Source organism: Apus apus, chromosome 14 (genome assembly GCF_020740795.1).
Source record: "Apus apus isolate bApuApu2 chromosome 14, bApuApu2.pri.cur, whole genome shotgun sequence".
Classification (NCBI taxonomy): Eukaryota; Metazoa; Chordata; class Aves; order Apodiformes; family Apodidae; genus Apus; species Apus apus.
Window position 1 is genome coordinate 8,042,352 of NC_067295.1, and position 16,685 is coordinate 8,059,036.

The window sequence follows — 16,685 nt, forward strand, 5'->3', positions numbered from 1 at the left end:
TATCAGATGCAAGGAGATACCAACAGAATTCCTTATAGTAAAGATGATACAACACACGTCCTTTCTCACGGCTCAGTACTAGTAGTAGTTCTTTGAACTGGCATACAGAGCTTTCACATTTGGTCAGTGGTGTCATTGCAAAACTGAACATGATCTTTATTTGCTAGTGTCTGAAGAAAAGACTTTGGACCCTTTGTAAATACTTTTTGTTCTCATTTATTTTTATTTGAAAACAGTATTTACACAGACAAGATCTTCACTCTGTAGATTGGCTTTGTCCCACTGAAGACAGTGCTCTAATTGTCTCAGAATACTTTCACAAAAATGCATTTTGAATTGGGATTTATGGTTATTACTGGCATTTAACTGAAATTCAAAATACATGTTTTAGATGAATTGATGCCATCTGAGGAAGAGGAGAAGATAAACATGTCTAGTCACCAGATCACCTCATGGCTGCAGGGGCTTTTCCTTTTTGCTTTGGTTTGGACAATTGGTGGGATCATTGATGGAGACAGCAGGAAGAAATTTGATTTGTTTTACCGCAACTTGCTACTGGGAATGAATACTGCATACCCCTGCCCTGGAAATGTGAAGATTACCAAAAGCAATAGCTTCCCAGACAAAGGTGATTCTTCATAACTGTACTTGCCTGGCCTTTTAAAATGCAGTAAGGAAACTCAGCACTGTAAGGGAGAATAGGGCCTGGCAGATGTTGAATTTGCAGGAGAGCCACCATCTGCCAAGCCTGGGGCTGCACAGTCGGTGTTTTTTCCTGGCTCTTTTAACCAGGAGTAGCATATGCCTCATGTTGTACTCAAACAGTTAAGCTGAATCTGACCCAAAATAATTTGGCTATGCTAATGGTGGGGAGAAGGAGGTATCTTGTGTGCTAGAAAGCCTTTGTTATCACAAAGCTGACAGTATTGGACATCTCACACTGAAATGATTAAAGTTTCTTTTTATTCTTTAATCAGTGAATTTTCCTATGTTGTGTTTTCAATTCACAGGGAGTGTTTTTGACTACTATTTTTACAAGCATGGCGGTGGGCAGTGGAACACATGGATGGAGTACATCACAAAAGAAGAGCAAGTTATCTCCCCAGAGGCTAAGGTTCACATTGATACCTTTCATTATAGAAAACAATAGTGCTGTTCCTTTCCTTTTGCACAGTAGGGGAACAGAATTAAGGCATACTGAACCCTGCAGTTCTCCTTCCAGGCTTTATATAGTGTCTATGAACCGTGATATAGGCAGTACTAGTTGTGCTATTTACTGTATAAACAGTGAACAAGAAGTCAGCCATGCTATCTAACAGAACCTTGTTATAGCCTCAGATGTCAGATATTTTTTTAAATGCATCTGTGCTACAAACTTCCTGTAGTTTCAGATATTTGTGTTGACTAAGGTATTGGATGATCATTTTCACGTGCTGTTTTACTTTCCTGTGTAACAGGTATCTGAGCTGATCATTCCAACAATGGAAACTGCCAGACAAATATTTTTTCTTAAAACATATGTGGAGCATGAAGTTGCTTTGCTTTTTGTGGGTCCCACTGGTACTGGAAAATCAGCTATAACAAACAGTTTTCTACTAAAACTTCCAAAGGAAAAATACATCCCAAGCTTCATTACCTTCTCTGCAAGAACCTCTGCTAACCAAACCCAGGATATTATTATGTCCAAGCTGGACAGAAGAAAAAAAGGATTATTTGGACCTCCTTTGGGGAAAAAAGCTGTAATATTTGTGGGTAAGACAGTTTTTTTCAGGGTTTTTATACCATTTTAATTCCGGCTTTAGGCAAAGGAAGTGAATAATTGAGACTAGAAATTTTGGATTGCCTCAGTGCTCTTGGCTTTTTTCAGGCGTCCAAAGAAGGATTCGCACTGCCCCCTGCTGAAATGCTTCTAACTTAAGTGCTGCTTGTCTTCACGTTAGTTCATAGTGTTGCAGCATGACACAAATCAAAATCACCAGCCACACTAAGTTAAACCATAACCTCCATGTATGCCTGTGAAGTACAATATCATTTGATTCTGGTTAATTTAATGGGAAGCAAGTATAACAAGGCACAAACTTTTCTTAGTTATTTTTTTCTTAGTTATTTTTTTCCTTCTTAGCTTCGAAGGAAAACTATAATTCCTAAACACTGAGGGTTTTTTTCATTTAGTGTCTGTGTTCTCCACAGATGACCTAAACATGCCTGCAAAGGAGGTGTATGGAGCCCAGCCACCTATTGAGCTTCTCAGGCAATGGATTGATCATGGTCACTGGTATGACAAGAAAGATACATCTAAGATTAATATAACAGATGTGCAGCTTGTTTCAGCTATGGGTCCACCTGGAGGAGGCCGGAATGATATTACAGGTAGGGAATATATTACTGTGGCAAGTACTTAACTGACTGAAGTTAGGAGGCAGGTTCAATTTTGTTGATGACAAATTCTACATTTTTCTATTACCTGTAAACCTACAGGTACATGCAATGGGTGGGCCTTTCCAGATAAAAGTCTGTGTGTTCAAGATCAAATCTGTGCCTTTTCCAGAGGGAGTTTAATCAACATTAAAAACAATGTTTTTAATGTTGATCAAACTATGAATGACAAAAATAATTCTATCGTTAGAGAACTTGACAATTTTTCAATTTTCTATTATTTGGAAAAGGGAGGTAATACATCTTGCCAAGTCTTTCTGGCATTTCTCTTCTGAAATTGTACCACCTACTGCTAAGATAGGCTGCCTGCATTTGTTTATGAGCATGTTGCCTGCAAGTCCATGATTGCTGTCATATCACCATAAGGGAGGTTATATATTCTAATTTAAAAGTTAGGTCACTAAAAGCTCTAATGTACCTACAGCTACACCATTATAAGGCACTTTATGCTACTTATATTCATATAAACAGTCTAATAGAGGTATAATTATATGTGCTCTGAGGAGGTTTTATTTAAATAGCTATTCTGATACAGGTAAATTTGTACAATTTGCTAGTGTATAGGCTGATTTATATTTTTTTAGATGGAAGCCCATAACAAGATACCTGATTTTGTGAAGTTTTACTGTGTCATATCACAATCAACAGAGCTAATGTGAGCTGAACTTTTAATTTGGGTAACAGTGGCCTTGTTGTAATGGAGATTCATGTTTTTCTTAAGAAGTTATTTCAAGTGAAATACTGATATAAAATGTAAACCAGTTTATTTTGCATCACTGAGGGGGCAGAAATTTGTCAGAAACAAAATTATGGAGTTGGAGCTGAGATTCAAGTCTTGTTCAAGTGACAGTCAATCCTAGAATATGCTAGCTGAAAAGTGGAAGGATGTTTTGACACTCCTGAGCCTTTCTGCATCTTTGTGTGTGTGTTACAGGGCGCTTCACACGGCACTTGAACATTGTATCTATCTGTTCTTTTGATGATCATATATTAACCAGAATTTTTACTGCAGTTTCTGATTGGCACTTCAGCAAAGGCTTTGAGCCTATGTTTTTGAGGTAATGTGACATATTTCTTGTAACACCTTTGTCATCTTTTCTCTGTGATTTGTCTGCAGAAGTTAAAATTGTATCTCTCTTCCTTCTCAAGGCTGGGTAACACAATGGTCCAAGCAACCATGGTGATTTTTAAAATGGCAGTTGATAATTTTCTCCCAACTCCTTCAAAGTCCCACTATGTCTTTAATCTACGGGATTTTTCCAGGGTTATTAAAGGAGTGCTGCTCTGTCCACACACTCATTTGAAAGTAAGTTGTGGTTTAATTACGTTGCTGTAAGAAAGGGCTATGTAATTAGCAAATTATTTTTATAATATCAGTAAGTTAATATCTCCGAATACACAAACTGTGATTTACAAGGTTTAAAACCAGGATAGTCCCTGAATACTTTGCTAGATATTTTCTGTCTCTGAAGGAGACAACTGTAATTTTTAAAACATTCTTTGCATGTATTACAGTTTGGCCCAGAGCTCCAAGGCCCATCTGTTGAGGTCTGTACATAAGTCAGACAGTCCCTTCTCTTGAACCTGCAAACTAAATATACTAAAGAAACAAAGGTGGAAAAAGACCTGTTATCTCTTTTTTACAAATGGCAAGCTCATCAGTGAACAAGACCTGATAATTTAGCCTTGAGTTTTTCTTGTCACAAAATACAAATGAATACTGATTATATTAATCCTCCTTTTTTTCATCCATTTTCAGTAAAATGTCATGTTAAAGGAGTACTAAAAGCTTTATTTCAGCACTGGGGAGATGGTTTTGGCGTAGAAACAGAACTAAACAGCTGCAAGCTATTCAGGCAAAACCTTAGCAACAGTTTTGGGCAGGGCTTGGGTTAGAGTCCATGAGCCATGTATTTGAAAGATCTATTCTTTATGTTGGAAGGGTGGGGAGATTTGATATAGTAGAGAAAAATGCTTTTACACGAGTCCCGCTTTGTATCGGCAGGAAGGACAAGATGGGTAACTAGGTGAGGAAGCCAGTTAAGGTAGCAGATGCTGAGCCATGTGCTGGATGGCTTGGAATGAAAAGTTTCCCACTGAGTTTAGTACAAGGTATAGCGGGGTCCAGATGGACTTTTCTGTGCTTTTGAACAAATCCTACCTGAGCTGTATGTTCTTTTTTTCTTGAATTTACTTTTTCAGGATGGAGATAAACTGATCCGACTTTGGATTCATGAGATTTACCGAGTTTTCTATGATCGCTTAGTCGATGAGGAGGACAGGAATGTGTTCTTCCAGATGGTACAAGAGACAACATCAAGTATCTTCAAGCAGAATTTTGATCAGGTATTTTTGGGTATTGTGCTGGGGCCAAGAATTAGATTGATGCATTTTCAGAAATACTTAGACATTGATATTACGTTTGTATTGGACACATTTTGAATTATTTTGGTCAGCGCATTTAAAAAGCATGGATAGTCTTCTATTCAGTATTGAGTATTATACATATTAGTTAAGTTAATACAAATTACTTCATATCAGAATGATTCATAACTTCAGAAGGATTCTGTGTTGGTTCATAGGACTAACTGGAATAAATGTCTTACATAATATCATCTGTGCTTTTGCTTAAGTTAATATTTGGTTGAGCCAATAGGAGAAGTGGGTACTTTTCTTAGAAGCCTTTTGGGAACTTGTCCTATATTTGTTAGCAAAATCTCTCTGTGAATTAAGCATCTGTGGAAATTGGCATGTCAACCTACAGCAGATTCCCTGTTTAGGTGGGTTTTTTGGTCTGTATTTTTTTTTTCCAGACTACTGTAGTAACTAGAGTAGCTGGAAAACAATGTTTCCCACAGTAGTATTACTATGTAAATAAGAATGATTATGACTTTAAGGAAAATAACTTTTTAATAATTTGAACAATCTGTTGATTCTTGTCTTTTCTGTAGGTTCTGAGTCATCTCTCCCCAACTGGAAAAGTCTCTGATGATAATATTCGCAGCCTGTTCTTTGGAGACTATCTGAATCCAGACAGTAATGAAAAGGTGTATGATGAAATCACAGACTTGAAGCAGCTGACAACGGTGATGGAACACTACCTTGAGGAATACAACAATATCAGCAAAGCACCAATGTCCTTAGTCATGTTCAAGTTTGCTATTGAGCATATCTCAAGGATATGCAGGGTATTGAAACAGGATAATGGACATCTCTTGTTGGTGGGGATTGGTGGGAGTGGTCGACAAAGTGCTACCAAGCTAGCTACCTACATGAATTCCTTTGAACTCTTTCAAATTGAAATGACAAAGTTCTACGGAGTCAATGAATGGAAAGATGATGTTAAACGCATCATGCTGAAAGCAGGTGTTGAGAACAAGGATGTCACCTTTTTGTTCTGTGATAATCAAATAAAGGATGAAGCATTTGTAGAAGATATCAACATGCTTTTAAATACTGGTGATGTGCCTAATATCTTTCCAGCAGATGAGAAAGCTGAAATTGTTGAGAAAATGCAAAGTGCAGCAAGGATGGAGAACAAGAAAATTGAAGCCTCTCCCCTTGCTATGTACAATTTCTTTATTGAAAGGGTGAAGAAAAATTTGCATATTGTCTTAGGTATGTATGTAATGTATTATTTCTTAGAATGTTTTTGCTTAGGCTTAGCTGGTTTTGCTTCCTAACTGCAGACAAAACAATAATGATATTATTTTTTTTCCTAGCCATGAGTCCTATTGGTGATGCATTCCGGAATCGATTACGGATGTTTCCTTCACTGATAAACTGTTGCACCATTGATTGGTTCCAAACCTGGCCTACAGATGCTTTGGAAATGGTTGCTAACAAGTTTTTAGAGGATGTTGAACTTGAAGATGATGTTAGAAAAGAGTATGAGTTTATCTGTCAAGAAACATATGAAGCAAATGTTTGTTCCTCTCCCTTTTGTGTCCCCAACATACTTGATCAGGAAACTGTACTTATAAATGGACAAAGCTAAGCCAACTCTGATTTCTGTGCAATTCAAAGATACCTAGATATATGGATCTGATGTTTCTGAAAATTGAGCCACTCTTTAAAAGGAGTCTCAAGTATTTCTTATAATGGGGAAAAAACAATTCTGCTGTAACTAACACTAATATAATTTCTTAAGTTTAATTTCCTTATAGTTGACATAAAGACAGATTGTATTTTCATAGTAATGTGGAAAAATTTTCTCTAGGGTTGTGTCAATGTGCAAATATTTCCAAGAAAGTGTGAGAGAGATCTCTATCAATTATTATGCTATACTGCGAAGACACAACTATGTGACTCCAACTTCATACCTGGAACTGATTCTTACCTTTAAGACTCTGCTGAATAAAAAAAGGCAAGAAGTTGACACAATGAGAAACCGTTATCTTACAGGCCTTAAAAAACTTGAGTTGGCATCCTTACAGGTAAGTTTCAGAAGAAAACAGAGCATGTGCCATATGCATACTTTAGTTTGGGGTCTGTATAAGCTGATTAACACATAAAAAGAAAATGTACCAAATTCTCTCTTCACCATATTCATGATGCTATTGATAATTTTCTATAGAAAGCCAGCAGGAAAAGTTAGATTACTGTTTAGTCATTTTAAGAAATTGTGGTAAATTCCTGTTACAGCATTTAACAGGAAGCTAAATGAAATTGATGGTACTCATTAAATTAAGATACAAGGAGTAAACCTTATACATTTCATTATTTTCTCAAAACTTTACATGGAGAATCCATGCCTCAGCATCCTAGTACCTACTACCCTTTCCAAAATAGGGGAGAAGTTGAAGAATGTTGTAAGACAATAATAAAGATTAATTCCTAAGTAGATTCCCAGTAGAAAATTGATTAGGTTCCACGTAAATAACCCATTTTTTCAAACCATGAGATTTAAGGATTGATCTTTCCAAGATGCAAAGGGGCTTCCAGATAATTGCTGGATGAAGAACAACATCCAGTTTACAGCTGTTGCTATCACTAATTCTTTGTTCCCTTCCAAGTTTCTTTTGGCTTTTGTTTTCCACCTGTGCAATAAAGGATTATTTGGCGTTTCATAAATTGAAACTGTGAGGAAAAAAATACAATTAATCAATTTATTTATTGTTAGTGAAACTAAGTGGATCATAAAAAAGCAAGCATATTGCATGGGTGATTAAAAAAATCCTTAAAAATTCTATTCACTGAAACAGTTTTTAGTAAAAATAGGTTAGAGAACTATTTTAATAATTGTTTAAATCAGACGTCCCTTTTTAGATTGTATTAACATAGTGTCTTTTGATCTTTCTAAGACATCAAGAAGTGAAATGCATGTGATGTTTATGCAGATTTCTTGCTGATTTCCTGTTATGTTCATCAGGTTGGAGAGATGCAGAAAGAACTGACTGCCCTTCAGCCAGAACTGATTAAAACTTCTGCAGAAACGGACAAAATGATGATCCAGATTGAAAAGGAAACAACTGAAGTAGATGCAAAGAAGGAACTAGTGTCAGCAGATGAGAAAGAGGCTAATGAAGCAGCAGCTGTTGCTAAAGCTATTAAGGTAGTGTACAAGGGCTTGAGCCTGGAGCACAATGGGTTCCAAGTCTTTGCAAGTAAATGGGAGTTTTTATGATGTGTTAATGGGATCATCCAAGCTCTTAAAGTAGCAAAGTTGCAAGAGAGGATGACTGACATGTTCCTAATATAAACAAGGGAAATTGTGGCTGTTTTGAGTATTACACTGTCTTACAGTACTGCATAGCTTCCTTTTCTAGTTCCCATCCCAAAAGATGTATAGCTCTTATTTCTGTACTATATTCTTCTTTTCCACAGATTGAGTAGTGAGGTTATACTTTTTCCAGACAGTTAATTTAGAGTTAGCTGAGGTAATTTGGCATAGTGCTGCATGGAGCCCTATTAGGCACAACCTAAGAGATACTGCCATAGCCAGAGGTGTGTAGCACAGAATTTCCCATGAGAAGCTGCAAAGTTCCTCAATATTTTTTTTGTAACTAGCTGGAAATGTCAGTGATAGATAAGCTAGATAATTACTGAGATCTGAGTACATGATAAAGAATTAAAGCTATGCAGTATATGTTTTTACCTGATCAGCACTGTAAGATTTAACTAAGAACAACTGTATCTAACCTGTATTTTAATTGTTCTTGTCACACCAGAGATACTTTGATCTTGAAAGCTAGTCTGGCTTTTTCAATTACCTGTTCAGCTTACGGAAGTTACTAATTTCTCTACAAACCTTCCCTTTTTAAACTGCACAGACAAATTGTGAAAGTAGTTTTCTCTCCAAGAAACACAATGTTGTGAAGAGTCTTTTTATTAGGTACTTAAAAGCAGAGAAGGTTCTTTGAGGCTGTGCTGAAGCAGGGTAATCAGGATGAAGACCTGGTATTATATGAAAGTTTACAGGCTTGTGGCCACTGTCTTAACAGGATGAATGTGAAGGAGACCTTGCTGAGGCCATGCCAGCTTTGGAGGCAGCACTTGCAGCTCTCGATACCCTAAATCCTTCAGACATCTCTCTTGTGAAATCCATGCAGAATCCACCTGATGCAGTTAAGCTCGTCATGGAGAGCATCTGTGTCATGAAGGGAATTAGAGCAGAGAGAAAGCCTGATCCCAAAGGCAGCGGTAATGATGCCATATTTGTTATCCATGCTCTAGGAGTGTTTGGGGTACTGCTGTGTTGTACTAGTGAGGTGCTTCTGGTGTGAGTGCAGCCATGTGCATGAAGAGTGCATTTTGCTAGCAATGACTTAGAGCTACACTGGATAGGTAAGAGCTGCTTTTGCCAATGTAACGTATCACACTTGGTTGATACTGTTTTACAAGCTTTGTCAATATGATCCCAGTCACCAGCACAAAGTCAGCTCTCCAACTTGCTTAGACCTAGTCTTGAGATCTGCATTGCCTTGAGGAACTCTGGGAGGGGGAGATGTGCTGTGCACCATTCATCTGTATTTTCCCCTCTAAACCCTGCTATCAAACATTATCAGTTATACCAGGGGACAAAATTCTAGCTATACCCCTGCCATAGGTGATTAACAAGCTCTTTCTGTGTGTGTTGTTATTGTGGAATTGCACAGGATTTGCAAGGCAGGAAGAGAAAGAGACCTTTTTCTTCCACTTTTCTTCTACTTTATGCTTCCACAGTTCAACCCTTCATAATTGAAAATAAGAATTCTATAATTGTCTTTCATCCAAAACTGTCTTAAATAGATGAGGAAGGAATCTTTTCATGTTGATTCTGATTTATCTGATAAACTACACAGAGACAGACTTTATAGTGATTTGTTTCCCTTATTTTGCTTGGTAGATTTAGAATCAACTTACAATTAGTAGATATGACAAAGGCTAGTGATGCTGAAATTCCTGCTGAGTCTCCTTAGGTAATGACTTTCCCAAACTAGTTGCATAGTAAAATTCCGATGCAAAATCATTGATGCTAATTCTTCATACTAAGTCTCAAGTATTTTTAAGTTTGAACATACATATTTTAAGCCTGACTTTAGTATTATTTGCAATATAGGTAAAATGATAGAAGACTTCTGGGGACCATCTAGAAAAATACTTGGAGATCTGAAATTCCTTGAGAGCTTAAAGACGTATGACAAGGATAATATTCCTCCTGCTATAATGAAGAGAATTCGAGAGAGATTTATTGATCATCCAGATTTTCAGCCAGCTGTCATAAAAAATGTCTCATCTGCCTGTGAAGGGCTGTGCAAGTGGGTGCGAGCCATGGAGGTGTATGACCGTGTCGCTAAAGTGGTCGCCCCAAAGCGCGAACGTTTGAAGGGTGCAGAAGAAGTGCTGGAGGTTCAAATGCAGAAGCTTAGAACAAAGCAAGCAGAACTGAAGGAGCTACTTGATCGCCTCCAAGCTTTGAATGATAATTTTGACCTCATGAATCGCCGGAAGAAAGAACTGGAGAACAATATTGAAGTCTGCTCACAAAAGCTTGTGAGAGCTGAGCAGCTAATTAGTGGTCTTGGAGGAGAGAAAGACAGGTGGACAGAAGCTGCCCGCTTGTTAGGAATCCGGTACATAGACCTGTTGGGAGATGTGTTGTTATCATCAGGAACTGTGGCTTATTTGGGAGCCTTTACTGTAGATTACCGTCTAAAATGTCAAGAGCAATGGCAGGTCCTGTGCAAGGAAAAGAACATACCATGCTCCAGTGATTTTAGCTTAAGTAACACTTTAGGGGATCCAGTCAAAATCCGTGCGTGGCAGATTGCTGGATTGCCAGTTGATTCTTTTTCTGTTGACAATGGCATAATTGTTTCTAACTCAAGAAGATGGGCTTTAATGATAGATCCTCAAAGGCAAGCTAACAAGTGGGTAAAAAATATGGAGAAAGCTAACAGGCTGGCAGTTATCAAATTGTCTGACACGCATTATGTGAAGACATTAGAAAATTCTATTCAGCTTGGAACACCAGTCTTGCTAGAAGATATTGGTGAAGAGCTAGATGCTTTCCTAGAACCCATTTTATTAAAGCTAACATTCAAACAACAAGGAGTAATATACATGAAACTAGGGGAAAATATAATTGAATATTCAAAAGATTTCAGGTTTTACATAACAACCCGCCTAAGGAATCCTCATTATCTCCCTGAAGTGGCTGTGAAAGTTTGTCTACTCAACTTCATGATTACTCCTTTGGGTCTTCAGGACCAGCTTCTTGGAATTGTAGCAGCAGAGGAAAAGCCTGAGCTAGAAGAAAAGAAAAATGAACTGATTATAGAAAGCGCAGCCAACAAGAAACAGCTAAAGGAAATAGAAGATAAAATCCTGGAGGTCCTTTCCAGTTCAGAAGGAGACATTTTAGAAGATGAAACAGCAATTAATATTTTGTCTTCATCCAAACAATTATCTGAAGAAATCTCTGAAAAGCAAAAAATTGCCTCTATAACTGAAATGGAAATAGATTCCACTCGACTGGGGTATAAGCCAGTTGCTGTTCATTCAGCTGTTCTCTTCTTCTGCATCTCTGATCTGGCAAACATCGAACCTATGTACCAGTATTCACTGGTTTGGTTCATTAACTTGTATATTCAATCTATTGCTAAAAGCGAAAAGAGTGAAGATCTAGAAAAGAGAATTAAAAATATAACAGACCATTTCACAGTAAGCATCTATAATAATGTCTGTCGTTCACTGTTTGAAAAGGATAAGCTGTTATTCGCCTTCCTTCTGACAGTAGGCATCATGAAGGGGAAAGGCCAAATAGATGATGAGGTTTGGCGTTTTCTACTGACAGGAGGTGTTGCTCTTGATAATCCTCACCCCAATCCAGCTCCAGATTGGCTATCTGACAAATCGTGGGCTGAGCTTGTACGTGCATCTAGTCTGACAAACCTCCATGGGCTAATGGAACATGTAAGAGATAATTCCTCAAAGTGGAAGCTAATATATGACTCTGTAAGACCCCATGCTGAAGCCCTCCCAGATGCGTGGAGCACACTGGTGGGGTTAGATCACATGGTTATTCTCAGATGTTTCAGACCTGACAAAATTGTTCCAGCAGTGCAGGAGTTCATTGTGGAAAACATGGGAAGAACGTTCATTGAACCACCTACTTTTGATCTTGGAAGAAGTTATGGTGATTCAAATTGTTGTGCCCCTTTGATTTTTGTATTATCACCAGGTGCTGATCCTATGGCAGGTGAGATTGGTATTAAGAAATCTTTTTTAATCTGGTTAGATACCACCAAGTGTGACTAAACTGGTAATAGTGTAGGCCCCATTGTTTGATCTTTAAAGTGTCTTTAAAGTACGATACAGCAAAGATGGAATATCAGACATTTGCATCTGCCCATACATATACACAACGATAGTAAAATTGCTAAAGGGTGGAATGTGATTAAAGAGGGTGATTAAAAGTCTAGGTCTCTGAGCAGCAATTTAGAGATCTAACAGCTTGTAACATCTAGACCAGTTTACAATTTAGGCTTGTGTTACAATTATTTCAGTGGGTGTTTGGGACTTTATTGTCTTTATTAAAACCCCCTCCTCCAGAATGTTTCCTCCCTCTCAGTTACTAATTAAATGGTATATATGACTGCACTTAAAAATACATCTGTTAAATGTCCTTTAAAAAATAACCACCCAGATTATTTTAAAACCTGGTTTTCTGCTAAAGGAATTGTAATACAGAGCCATGCCATAAGGATGTATTTCCAAGAGGTGTGGGGTTTGATGGCAAAGCTGGAGGGCTACTTTTAACCCAATCTAGTGACCCAGTTTACAGCTCAGCCCCCATAAACAGTTGTACCCACACAACGGAGAGAGCAGGGAGCTGTAGTGCAGGCTGGAACTGAGCACTCAGGGCTTAAGGAGAGGACAGGAATTTAAATTGGCTGGTTCACAGTGGGTTTTTTAAAGTATTACTTTATAAAGTAAGTAAACCTAAGTTTTGCCAAATGCTTCAGAAACCCAGTGATTGATACAGCATGTGATGCTCCTTCTGGGTTGTTGAGGTGCTTTTTTTTTTTTTTCAGTTGAGTAAACTACATGTTGACCTTTAATGACACTTTTGCATGATAAAAATGATGAATGTAGCATAGATCTACTTTCTAATAGACTTTGTCTTTTTTTTGCATGTGTGAAACTTGCCATCATAGGTTTGCTAAAATTTGCTGATGATGTAGGCATGGGAGGTCCAAACATTCAAACTATTTCGCTTGGACAGGGCCAAGGCCCAATAGCAGCAAAAATGATTTATCAGGCTATTACTTATGGAACTTGGGTGGTGTTACAAAACTGCCATCTTGCAACTAGCTGGATGCCTGCTTTGGAAAAAATCTGTGAGGAAGAGATGGTGCCTGAGAATACCAATGATAAGTTCAGGTAGGAGTTTTAATATTTTGCTCTTTTTAAGGGGAGTGTTTCTTGTTTGATAAAGACACTAGTAAAAAGAAATGAAACTTCTGTTGTGTGAACAACGAAGCATAACATTCATATTATGTGCAATGGTAAAATAAAGATAGCTGATTAGGATAACACCTTTGCAACGTGTTCAATATAAACTACCTTATGCTGCATTTTAGAATAAATTTAGATGTTATTATAGTTAAACAAGTAATAAAACTTAGTCTTCTGCAGATTAGTATTGGGGATTTGTCAACATTGATGATTTTTTTTTATATATAATGTGCTTTTGAAAATTCTTTTCAGGCTGTGGTTAACTAGTTATCCATCAGAAAAGTTTCCTGTTAGTATCCTCCAGAATGGCATCAAAATGACGAATGAGCCTCCAAAAGGAGTTCGAGCAAACCTCCTTCGATCATACTTTAATGACCCCATCTCTGACCCTGTGTTCTTTAGCAGTTGCCAAAAGCCAGAAATGTGGCAAAAATTGCTGTTTGGCCTTTGCTTTTTTCATGCTATTGTGCAGGAAAGGAGGAACTTTGGCCCACTGGGTAAGCTTGTGATTATTTTGTTTCAAAAAGCTTAGTACTTTTGAAATGCGTTATTGGAGCCTGTAAAAAGGCAGTATTGTTGTTAGCAATATTACAGAGTGCAATCTGTATTGCACAGAATGGAACAAAGTTTAAAATCTGTTACTTTCTGTTACTCAGGCAAAGCTACTCTTGAAGCTACTAAAAGTATTACCCTGGGAGAATACTAGAAAGCACCAGTTTTCCAGATAAATATGTTATTCAGTAGTTACATTAAAGTGTAACTTACTGAATTATTAACTTATTACTGTAGTTCTTGCTATTCAATCCAGTTCTTTTTAAAATTTTAATAATTAAAGATCTTCTTATTTTGTTATTTATATGTATACTTCACTTTATCAAAGCTAGTGCCTATGTTTACTTGATATGAAACCAATTTATGTAGCTGCAGTGTATTGTTCACAACACAGCAATGAAAAATATGTGTTAGTAAGATTTGTGCTTCAGGTTTTCCATAATCTTGAAATATTTAGAAAACTATAGAGAATTTCTACATAAAATTTAGAAAGATATGGAATGATATAATGATAAAAATAGAATCTATAAAGCTTACACTCTTCACTGGTATACAGAAAGTCCTCAGCCTCCCATTCTGCCTGAGTCTGTCTTGTCATAACAAGTTACTGTTGGAAATGTTATTGTGGCACATACCCACTGTCCTTATTTTAATAGGCAGCTGTTTAAATAAATACTAGACTGCCAGTATGAAGATACCAATTTATTGTTTTAAAATAAAAATACAATTTTTGTAAGTGACAAAGAGGTCATTTTCAAAATCAACATCTACTGCTTAATGTGACCAGCTGTGTGGGGGAAGAAAGATAGTTACAGCAATAGCCCTGTTTTGATTTGCACTAGGGGTATATGTTTTCTGAAGGATTCTTTTACCTGGAGTATGCTCCTGTGTGGTTTTGGTTTTTTTATTGTACTCTTCTCTGAATGTCATACACAAACAGAATTAACAGGTGGGCAGATTGCTTAAAAATTAAAATCAGTCAATAAATCAAAACTCCTGTTCTAATAATCTCTAGATATCAATAGGGCAAGAGGAAATGGGCTCAAGTTGAGCCAGGAGAGGTTTAGATTAGATATTAGAAGAAACATATTCACTGAAAGGGTAATTAAACACTGGAATAGGCTGCCTAGGGAGGTGGTTGAATCTCCATCCCTGGAGATGTTTAAAATATGGACAGATGTGGTGCTTAGAAACATGGTTGAAGCACTGGACTGGGTACCATTGCCCTGTATTTCTTTTCTGAATTGAACAGGCTGGAATATTCCATATGAGTTCAACGACTCTGACCTCAGAATCAGTATGAGACAGATCCAGATGTTTCTGAATGACTATGAAGAAGTCCCATTTGAAGCTCTGACATATCTAACAGGTACAGGCATTACATCCTCTAAGTTGTGTTGACTTTGCTAGGTGCTTCCAGTTGGCACAGCGGTGAGTTCTTGGCAAATTGAGTGGATTCTCTTCAGGTTTACTTTCTCAGCCTTCCACATACAGACAAGTTGGATCTGAAACCCCCAGATTTCATTGCTGTCTTGGCTCGTATATAGCTAGAAGAATTACTACTGGCTTTATATGTCACCTTGGCTGATCAACATGATCCTGACACAATAAACATTGGCAGTTTACCAGAGCATGTGATAGTACTCAGTTTAAAGCAGGAGGAGTTGACCCATGTAAATAACTTAGTTGCTGTGGCTATTCAGTTCTCTTTCTCCAGCAAGAGAGCTGCTTCTTGGCACCTCCTTATCACCCACTTTGTGAAAAATAATTTTGGGAGTCAGGATTAAAGTAGTAACTGAACTCTTACCTATTTTCTATACTTTATCTCAGTGTAAACCTCCCCTTACTGCTTGACCATTACTTAAATGTTTCCAACCCTTTCTGCACAGGGCTCTTGCATATTTGAGATCCCTTGTTTTCTACTGCGAACATAAATCATCAGATTAAGTTTGCTTGAAAGGAACAGGACAAGGACAGCTATATAGCACTGCTCAGATTTTGACAGTTCTAAAAATTCTTACAAGAATTTCAAGAAAAGATCTGTCATTTAAAACAGGAGATTATTTACTGAGGCATGAGTAGCAGTTTTTCAGACCAACTCATATTGTTCCTTAAACCTTTAATCATCAAGGCACACAAATTTTGCCCATAGTTCCAAAGTTACAGAAGTGCCTCATTTCAATTGAATCAATTGAAGTATAGGACCTAATTTATTTATTTTTTTTATGTTATGGAGCTTCAGAACTTTAATTTACTGGAGCTATACATTACTGCAAAATGATTTTAATTTGTTCATTAACTTTCAAATTTTTATCCTGTTTTTCTTTGTCCTTTCCCAGGGGAATGTAACTATGGAGGCAGAGTAACAGATGATAAAGACAGACGTCTTCTCCTGTCCCTTCTTTCCATAGTCTACAGCAAGGATATTGAGCAGGACAAGTATATGCTTACAACTGGAGGTGACTACTACATACCACCACATGGGCCATATGAGGTGAGAAGATAACATGTAAAATCTGAATTATTGGGAAAAGCCTTATTTACATTGTACTTGATATGCTGAATACAACAAATAGAAAATAAAAAGCAGATCACAAAGCCATGCCAGAATAATCTTGTGTATGAAATATGAATCTTGTGCCTAATGTCTAACACACCCCAGTGGAGATGTAGTGATCATCCAGTATTCTGATGTTTGTTAATGCAAAGAGCTACCCCTGTGCAGGTTTCCAGTACAGTTCTAGAAAGGCAATAGG

General features: G+C 37.3%; 1 protein-coding gene across 1 annotated transcript in view; it reads left to right on the top strand.

Annotated features, from left to right (window-relative positions):
* DNAH3 (dynein axonemal heavy chain 3) overlaps window positions 1-16,685 on the top strand; it is a 55,323-nt gene that overhangs the window by 34,678 nt on the left and 3,960 nt on the right. The window contains exons 40-56 of the mRNA XM_051632700.1: window positions 392-628; window positions 1,011-1,114; window positions 1,458-1,752; window positions 2,191-2,370; window positions 3,371-3,494; window positions 3,586-3,742; window positions 4,639-4,782; window positions 5,388-6,054; window positions 6,159-6,324; window positions 6,656-6,872; window positions 7,808-7,990; window positions 8,880-9,078; window positions 9,977-12,118; window positions 13,077-13,302; window positions 13,630-13,874; window positions 15,182-15,298; window positions 16,269-16,423. Coding sequence (XP_051488660.1) covers window positions 392-628; window positions 1,011-1,114; window positions 1,458-1,752; window positions 2,191-2,370; window positions 3,371-3,494; window positions 3,586-3,742; window positions 4,639-4,782; window positions 5,388-6,054; window positions 6,159-6,324; window positions 6,656-6,872; window positions 7,808-7,990; window positions 8,880-9,078; window positions 9,977-12,118; window positions 13,077-13,302; window positions 13,630-13,874; window positions 15,182-15,298; window positions 16,269-16,423 — 5,558 coding nt within the window. The remainder of the gene's footprint in view (window positions 1-391; window positions 629-1,010; window positions 1,115-1,457; window positions 1,753-2,190; window positions 2,371-3,370; window positions 3,495-3,585; window positions 3,743-4,638; window positions 4,783-5,387; window positions 6,055-6,158; window positions 6,325-6,655; window positions 6,873-7,807; window positions 7,991-8,879; window positions 9,079-9,976; window positions 12,119-13,076; window positions 13,303-13,629; window positions 13,875-15,181; window positions 15,299-16,268; window positions 16,424-16,685) is intronic.